The 10,073-nt window shown below is 31.3% G+C and overlaps 1 protein-coding gene across 1 annotated transcript; it reads right to left on the bottom strand.

Moving 5' to 3' along the window:
- Positions 1-3,768: 3,768 nt before the first annotated feature.
- Positions 3,769-6,966, bottom strand: LOC17879980 (probable zinc metalloprotease EGY1, chloroplastic). Its single transcript, XM_023778470.1, has 10 exons — positions 6,570-6,966; positions 5,890-6,354; positions 5,665-5,805; positions 5,402-5,503; positions 4,988-5,199; positions 4,852-4,902; positions 4,699-4,768; positions 4,323-4,391; positions 4,168-4,218; positions 3,769-4,081 (listed from the first exon to the last, which is right to left on the bottom strand). The coding sequence occupies exons 1-10, from the start codon at positions 6,924-6,926 to the stop codon at positions 3,923-3,925; spliced, it is 1,677 nt and encodes a 558-aa protein (XP_023634238.1). The 5' UTR covers positions 6,927-6,966; the 3' UTR covers positions 3,769-3,922.
- Between the last annotated feature and the right edge of the window lie 3,107 nt (positions 6,967-10,073).

Consider the following 10,073-nt stretch of genomic DNA (forward strand, 5'->3'; position numbering starts at 1 on the left):
ATTCAGAATTAGAATACGATGAAACATTTAGATCTATAATTTTAGTTTATGAATATTATTTCGATATCATAAATATTTCTATCTATGATTGAATCATAATACTTGTTATTTTGCAATATAAAAATTATTTTGAGTAACATATTAATTTTTTTTTATCCTAGTAGTTTTAATTTTAATTTAAAAGCTAATATCTCAATATTATTTAATTTATCATTTAAAAAACAAAACAATAAAATATGAATCTAACTATGACAAAAGAAAAACCTTTTTCTCAAATTATCAAATAATTATAATACATGATTATCATTCTCACGTATTAGTTCTACTACATCATTACAATTTTTTTTTTTTGACATAAATAATCAAAAGTAAATAGAAATGCAAATGAAGCAGTAGTATCTCTCAGAATGGTTTGTACTTGGTTTGTCGTTCTCATTTTTGGAATGGTGTGTTCAAGTGCAAGTTTAGATGGTATTTATAGCAGTCATTAGGTAAGATTTGCCTTGGTCAGCAAGATGGTATTATGAAAGAATATTCGCATGGTGATTTAAGATTTGTTTTGGTAAATTTTTATTGAAATTCGAGATTTTATCACTTTACACTAACAAATATATAATTTCCATTTATTGACGATTTTACATGCCTAACAAAAAAAAAAGAACAAATAATTTGGTTTGTAAAAAATCTTCAAGTTCCTAAATATCTTATAGATATATTCTACACTAACAAATATAAATTTAAAATCGTCAATAAATGGAAGTTATGTGTTTGTCGAGATATTCTAAAGGATTAATTTTTGGTGATTTTTTATACACAATCGGAATTAATAGCAAGAATATTCTTATAATGTTATGTATTGAATGTAATTGGATATTCTTAGAAAATTATTATAAATTTTTTTAGTAGTTATTGTTAAGCTAAGATTTAGGAAATTGTTTATGCCAAATATATTCGTATTTATATACTTTACTAATCTATCTTAACAATAATAATAATAACAATTAAATTCGGATGTTTTATGGTAAATAAGAGAAGATCCATCATTTGCAATTGGATCATAAATTGAAATCATAAACCGACCCGATAATTAATATTACAGCATTAACCTTAATGAGTTTTTGTAAAATAATTAGTGGTAAGGGTAGTTAATGGAAATCGAATTTTTAAAGAGATGGTCAAAAAAATGGTTGCAAAAATAATAAGATAGATTTACACTTTCCTATTTATTTCAAATATTTGGACATGAAATGACAGGTACAAGAAGATAACGTATACTTCAGATAACAAAACTACAATAAATCCATGTATTAAAAAAAAGAAATACCTAAATCTTTGAATTGAAGAAATTAATGAGAAATAAAAACGAAACTGAAAGATCAATAAAAATAAAAATCGAACAAGAAATATTTAAACGAGGAATACGGGAATCCCGTCTAAATCTTTTACCAAGTTTCTTATAATAAACATTGGCAAATGATTATGTTTTAAAAAGAAACGATTACGGGATAGAAATTTTATGACATATAGAAGACGGGATGGGGCGGGGTGGGACGGGACGGCTCAGGACGAGACATAAAGGGACATGACGGGTTTTTAATTCTAAAGTACACGTAAAACAATTAAAACTAAAGCTAAACCCAAATCCGATTTAACATCTATAAGCAAACAGTTAGAAATGTTTTGATTAAATTAAAAACTAAACACGTAATATCACTTATCATTTTCATTTAAATTATTTTAAAATTGTAATTTTAAAATTTTATTATGTGATACAATATCTATATTTTACAATTGTATGTCTATATATAGTTTATCAAATAAACTCATATAACAAAATTTTACCAAAATAGCATGCATCTACATAAAAAATCGTAATTTTGTAAAAATAACCCCGCACGTACGTGCGGGTCCATCACTAGTATCCCTATATATGTATAACAAAATTGTTAGCAATATAACAAAATAGATATCATTAAATTATAGATTGTTATTATCCATTATTTATTATCCATTATTTCTATGTCGTTTTTACAACTTTGACAATATAATATTATAATTTAACATAATAATAAATGATTTAACATGATAAATGATTTAACAAAGATTTATGAATCATATAATAAATGATTTAACACGATAATTATGAGTGTATTACATAATTTATAATTTTATCGTGATACAATATGATTTATACTTTTAATAAAATAGATTTAACCCCAAAAGTAATTGTTCACGACATCGGAGAAACAATGTTTACCTTTACTAATATTTGATCAAAAAATGTTATAAAAAGTTATTTCGAAATACAATACTATATAGCATGCTAATAAAATAGTTAACAATATAAAACTGGAATATAATTATTTTTAGTAGAAATATGACCAACATTATTGTAAAAATTTATATTTTTTGTGTTGCTGATAACTAACTTTTTATTTCGTTAGTTATTTTACTAGTGTTGACTAATGATATTTTAGGTATTAACTGATTCAGAATATAGAAAACTAATTAAAGAAAAACTAGTTGACCAAAAAAAAAATTAAAGAAAAACTAATGTTAGATATTTAATTTTTCAGTCTTCTTTGTATATATATTAATATAGCCCTTTATATAACAGTATTTATATAAACACTTATATGGAAAAATTCAACTGTCACTAACTGAAAATAACGTTATATGAACACTATATACATAGTTACATACAATTATTTATTTTTTCTAATGGACCTAATTTAAAATATTTTAGCAGCAATTAGAAAATTATATGTACACTTACAATTGTCACTAATTTGTATCATATGTACTAAATATACATTTAAGACTATTAGTTCGTAACTTGTACAAACTTAGTTATTAAGTATGCCTACAATACCATTTTGGTGGGTGTGTTTAACAGATTTTGATTATATCTGATCAATTTTCAAAATGTTATTAAATTCAACTGTTTAGTAAAAATTAACAATTTTATTCAAAGCATTATAATATTGAACTTGTATTTGAAAGCTATAAATATATCTTAAAAAAACTTCTTTATGTAAAACTAATAACAATCATAGCGTGTGTGAGATTTCAGATCTTGCCTATAGCTGAATTTATTTATCGTCGAAAATTCTTGTATATTGTGAATAGCTAGAGAACGTAAAGGTTAAAGAGTTCGCTAGATTATGAAATGCATGGGTCATCGAACCTTCAAATACTCTTAACATAGTTAATAACACACTCGATCTCTTTGACTCTATAGGAAAAGAAAAGAACTTTTTTTTTAGGTTCTTTGAGTCTCTTGCTAATTTTTGTTAGAAATATTTACGTGAATGAGTCAATTTGTGAAAAATGTTGGAGATAAGTTTTGAATCTAAACTGAATAAGGTCTAGTCCATTTCACAAAACTAAGAGAGTTGGAACTGTCTGACCCATGGAATGGATTAGACCTTATTCGATTAAGATTCTACGAGAAAAAAATTGAAAAGTAAAATACCAAAATCAAACGTTCTATATGCAATAGTTTGTTCCAAAATCAAAATCTTTGGATGATGTGTAGGAAATGGGAAGTTCTATTATTGACCTTGTCACGGGTTTATTGTCCACCAGCCAATCCGGTCCTGATCACAACATAACTTGCGACATTTAGTTATGTTGTGTTTTCAAAAGATATTTCAATGTAAATTATGATTTGTTAAAAATTATCTTATACACGATAAACCTTTTTTTATTTACTTTAAAACTCTAATGTGCCATTTAAAAATAAATTTTGTATTTGCTATATTGGACTCAGCAGGAGGTATAATATTTTTTAAAAATTTAAGTAGTTACATATAAATACTTGTTCACTAGCTTACAGTGTACAGACATGGCTCACTATATAACAAAAATTTGCTTCGGATTGGCCCTAACTACAACATCTGCTCAAAGACAGAAGATGACATCAAAATGTAGTTACAAGCCCTATGCCTACCTCTTCTGCGAGTTCATCCCATACTGGCAGGAGCGTTAAAATCACCAAGATTACTGCAGTCCCGACGAGGGCCTTCCTCCATGTTCCAACCTCGGTCACGTCGTTTAGACATGGTTTTTCAGGTGTTCTCTGTTCGAAAACATTCTACTGCTTAGTAACAGCATTTAAAACTGACTCGTATTGTTGAAGTTTGCATAGTTTAAGTTATAGAGTACCTGGCAGATTAGTACATAGAGTCCCCAAGGAAGTGCCAATGGGCCGCCAAGCTGAAAAGTAGGAAAATGCCAGAGCAATAAACCAAACTGTCCGAGGGCACGAATACAACAGGAAGGTATAATAACTAAACATCAGTTGGAACAGTTGAACATACCACTCTGAGTCCAAGCATTACATAAGTTGTCAAACCAAATGTAACCAACGCATTTTTCCCAAACGCGCCCTGCACAAGATCCATGCCCGTATGTTTAAAATGTGATATAAATGTTCAAAATTTCATCTCTTGTATGAATATCTAAGACCCTTGTCAGTTCATAATTTTCATAGTTAGAAGTACTACAATATTTCTAAGGATATATAATAGTACACACTTGAATCAACTTTAGCATGATCTAAAGATAAGGCACACTCGGAAGAATTTGATACTACTTCGGATTGTTTCAGATTTTGTAACCAAAATTTCTACTAGGCAACATTAGGCTTCGAGTTTTCGAATGGGATATACACAGTTTTACATATAAGAGAATTACCTGAACAGCTCTGCCTCCATCCAAACATCCCACAGGAAGCATATTAAAAGCTGTTGTTGTTAAACCACACCTAAGAATAAAATCTAAAGTAAGCAAAAACTATCACAATTTTAAATGAATAATAGAGAATGAGCCAAGGCATTAAGACGCTACCATCCAGCAATTACAAGCGGGTGGATTGAAACTGTAGCAGCATGCAATGCTCTGCAATCAATAGGAAAACAGAAACAGGAGTTGGAGTTAAATTTTCTCGTCTAGGTTGAACAGTCACTAGCTGCAGAGAGCTTACGCATATCCCAGAGTTGCTCTGCTGATGAGCCCAAGAAGTAATGAACCTTGAAATAACATGCTGGGAACCTGCACCAGATCGCTAGCTGCATCCGGGTTAGTAGATAGGAACAGACCAACAGCAAACATGGAAACTGAGAGTGCAGCTCCAGCAAATGGTCCAGCTAGCGAAATGTCAACTTTTGTACTCCGGTCAGGAAGAATCGACTTGAACTGTAAAATTCAAGTAAAAGTATTACTAAAGTTAGACAATAGTCTTGTCTTCAAAACACTTCAAATCCATAGTAGCTATTTCCTTGTTTTGTCAAAGAACTTTGAAATATCCTTCTTCTAGACGTGAGTTACATAGAATTCAAAAGGAGATATTTCACTCGAACTTGACAGAGTTGCAATAGACATGATCAGTAAAAACCACCTGTGTGATTGCACCAAAGCTTCCGAGTGTAATGTTTGGAATGAAGTAAGGAATGCTAAGCTTTACTTTCTTTGGAACTGCAGCAAGAAAGTGTCCTAATTCCTGCAAATAAACAATACATAAATATAACCCTCTAAACGAAGTACTGAGAGCGAAATAAGAAAGCTTATCATTCAACCAAGGGAGCATGCTGCTTGATATGAATTTGAAAGCAACATAACAAAACATTCATAATAAAGATAAACACATAAGCTTTAACTTACATGAAACAAAAGAATTCCCAACACACCATATGCCAAAGGCAATGCAGCGTCTACAAACGGATACAGCAGCTCCATATCAGGTGGTTCAACAGCATTTGGATCGGTGAAATACCTTACCACCTCGGGAGGTAAGCGGTTAATCTGTTAAATCAAGTAGCTTCAATCATTGCATTGAAGTATAGATTATTAACATACTGATGTATTGCTTCTGAGAAGAAAAGGTACCTGAGAAGCAATTCCTAACTCCACAGAGGAACCAATTGTCAAAAGAAACAAAATCAAAGCAATTACATACTGCCATAGTGTAGTTGGTCCAGGCTCTGAGACTTCTTTACGAAGCAAGCCAAAGCTAACACGAGCACCACCGCGAGGATCTGGCCCTTCTGAGTTAGGCTCTTCAATCATGAATAAATTATATTTATCTCCAGCAACTTCAGCTAGTTTCCTCTGAAGTTTAGCAAAAACTTCCTCTTTCTTCCCTCTCAAGTTCCCAAGAAATAGGATTCCTTCCCCAAGGTCCCCAAATGGCTCTTCTTTCGTCACCCAAAATGTCGAATAGCCGAAAAGTTTGTCCTTTATTAACTTCACATCAGCAGGATCTACTTTCTCAGGTCCAAGAAGCTCCATTAGCTTAAATGAGTCTATTTGAAAGCTACTGTATGTTGAATCAACGGATGATACAGTTGATGGCTGAGAAAAAAGACATATACTTCACTCTAAGTAACACAAGAGTGATGTGAACATACAAGACTACTTGATTTATTATGTTAGTTGTATCAATCTCTTAAGAAAGAAGCTATAACGAAATTGCAGATGACAAGACCAAACTGAAATCAAGCAATACTAAGACTCAATTCTGACAATTTTAAAACACTGGCAAAAGACAAAAGGGGAACTGTGAGTACCATTGAAGTCTTGTCGGAACCGAACTCGTTGCTGGTGCTGCTGGTACTGGTGGAAGTAGAAGCAGTGTTACTTGTCTCGTCATCTTCTTCTTCAACACGAGATGCTGTTTTTACAACAGAAGAAGACTTGTTGGTATCTGTGTTATCTCCGACAGTGTTGTTGTCTCTGTTACTGTTTTCATCATTGCTTAAACACTTTACAACCCTAAATCTATGAGAGTCCTCTGTGAAAGTGAAACAGAGTCTCTTTTGCCATTTGGGTAGTGTTGTTATCGTCTTAATGTTGTCACGGTGGTGAAATGATCGGAATCTGATGTTCACGGCAGCTGCAAAAGCGACGCTGGTGAGAGTCCCCATTGGAACGGAGAGTGAGAGAGAGATAAGGGAAACGTTTATGTGGGAGTGATTTAAGATTGGATTATCTTCTCTACCGGTTTCGTACCTGTTAGTCTCGGTTTAGTATCTTTGTCAAACAGTGAATTCTTGGTTTAGACAGTTTTTGGAAAAAAATTGGAAATTTGTACCGGTTACTATTCGAAACTAGGAAAAGAGAAGGAAAAAGATACTCAGTTACATGAGGTATGACGAAACACATGATCACACATCTGAAGTTTAATAATTGATATCCAGCTACACTAAATATATGATTGGCATGGCCACATATACGAAGTATGTAACGTCATGTATAAAAAAATCGGTATAATTGACTACTCATCAAATAAAAATCGATTTACCGGGTAATTGACTCAGATAACGATCAGCGTTGACTCATCAAAACCAAACTAAGACCCGACCAGTTCACTTATAACCGAACAAAAAGATCTGAGTGGGCCAAACCTTTTCAAACATAACAAAAACAGGCCCAATTTTCAATTAATTAATTAGATATTAATCATATTTAAGAATCTAAAACGACACAAAGAAGGCCAAAATTTTTATGCCTTTACATTTGAAAGTTGAAATTGAATATAACTTTATTATATTGTCTCCTAACCATTATATATATCTCATCCTTATTTTTTCGATGAGAAATAGTTAAGATAATGTTTATTTTTCGAAATATATCTTCCCGACTCGTACCCATTCCTATAAGTATATATATTTTTTAATAAATAACACCATTTACATGTTATAATTTTTTTTTAATATATGTAAAATTTCATATAATCGCCCAAAAGTAGAGATTTATACGTCCCAGCTTTTTTTATATTCCAACCCGTTATTCAAAATTTATATCTCATATTTATCAAGGATAATTCGAAATTGTGCGTATATGTGGGATAATTTTTTTAGATATTTATTTAGTATATCATTTATTGTTTGGATTCATACCAGTTTGACATTTAGTTTGGTTTCAGTTAGATAATTAAGAATTTTGTTCTTAACTACTCGATTTTTTAAAAATTCTTTTTGAAACTTACTTAAAATTCGTAGAAAATAAGTCATAAAAATATAATCCTTTTATTGTTTAATTTTTTCTAATAAGTCGTAAAAATTATATAAATGTGATATATCCACTTATAATTTAGTTTTAATTTTCATATATGATTTTTCAATAGTATTAATATGAAAATTGCTATTAGTGATATGCAAATTTTGTAGATAACCTTGTTTAAAAAATATTTCTTATTTTATAGTTAATGATATAGCTATTTTTGGGAAATATTCCATTAGTTTGTTATGAGAATTCACTTTAATCATATATATATATATATATATATTAATATATGTAAAATATTTTCAACTGATTGACAGAGTGTATATTCCATATTTTATGCTATGTAGAATTTGATTAGTCGCTTATTTCATAATCTATCATACTTTTTTCTTTTCATTTTCCTATAAAATCATTTTTCTTTTCCTAAATATATGATAATTTGTTATATTAGATATATTAAATATAAATTATAGTTTTTGAAAATATCAAAAAATTTTAAAATTCAAATTAACTAAGTTTACATAGTATTAATTTTTAAATTTAATTGACCACTTTTTATGGTAATAAAATTGATTTGATTTCCATAAATATAGACAATGTTTGCTTTTTTTTAATTATATTTTTTGCTGTCTTTTAGTGTGTTTGGCAACTGGTTTGGAGTTTCATGAAACTTAATATGTGTTTGGCAACAAAGATTAGTGCTCCCCTTTTAATAGTATAGATTATATTTTTTGCTGTCTTTTAGTGTGTTTGGCAACTGGTTTGGAGTTTCATGAAACTTAATATGTGTTTGGCAACAAAGATTAGTGCTCCCCTTTTAATAGTATAGATTAAGTCGTACAAATAATGAATACAATATGAAGTCCATTTAAAAACTGAATATATTTTTTTTTTTAGTGGATCGGGTACGTTGGAACCTTCCATTAGGTGTGCATATTTTGTTCAAACCTAACTAACTTGCTAACATCCTTAGTAAGGAGGGACATATATTCATTATTCTATACAACGAGAGAAACAAAATAGAATAATTTGTATCAAAACACAACAAAACAAATCATAATGATTAGAAACAAAACAACGACTTGCAAAACAAACGTTAATGATAAGAACGTAACTGAGTCTAGTGGGCTCTTATTGGGCTCATTGAATAAAAGATGGAGCTATATGGTTCATGCCTTTTATCTTTGGTTTGTTATTTAAGTCAAACGCTTTCTCTTGTAATGTTTCATCGATTTAGATCCTAAAAACAATGAACATCATCTTCTTCCTCTTCTTTGTTCCTCTCCTCTCTTCTTCTTAAATTCTTCTGTATCTCTATCTTATTCTTCTGTTTTCTTATCATCTTCTAGTTATCTTTGATAAGCGATTCTGTACTTATCAAATTGGTGCTTTCAAGTGAATGGGAACAATGTATCCTTCGTCGACTCAAGCTACGCCTTCGGTAACGGAGCTTGCCACACGTGTTACCCAGCTGGAAACGAAGCTCGAAGCTCACACGGAGACAATGAGCCAAAAAAATGAGACTCTGAAACTTGTTTGTGATACTCTCGATTGGCTTTGTCGCGAGATCAAAGATCTAAGAAACGGTACGGTTGCTAGTTCCCAAGTCGCATATCTGACTCAAAGTTGCTTGAATCCAGAGATCTGTGGCAAACATGCGGCTCCAATCGAGGCTACAAGTGACGGGATCTTAACCTTGCCGCCGTTAGCAGTCTCAACGCACGGTTCGCCCATGTTTTCTCCGGGAAAGAGGTCCGATCCTACACCACCAGGTCTTACACCAAAGCAGATCCACACCGCGAGACCAGACATGACACCTCTTAGGAATTCTGTCGAACATATGGTGAGCACTCCAACTCCTGAAGCTTCTTTCAATCCTTGGGTTTTTGAGCTTCCAAGCGTAGGCCACGCTCAAAGGGTAGAAGATACCCTGGTTACACGTAGTTATCATAAGACAAGGAGGAAGTTAACGCGGAAAAATCGCCACAAGAGGGTATCGGCAACACAAGTCACCATGAAGAAGCATGGTAAACGAGTTCGATCTTCCGTGCTTGAACCAAGAGTTA

Source organism: Capsella rubella, unplaced genomic scaffold, assembly GCF_000375325.1.
Source record: "Capsella rubella cultivar Monte Gargano unplaced genomic scaffold, Caprub1_0 scaffold_7, whole genome shotgun sequence".
In the NCBI taxonomy this organism is placed as follows: Eukaryota; Viridiplantae; Streptophyta; class Magnoliopsida; order Brassicales; family Brassicaceae; genus Capsella; species Capsella rubella.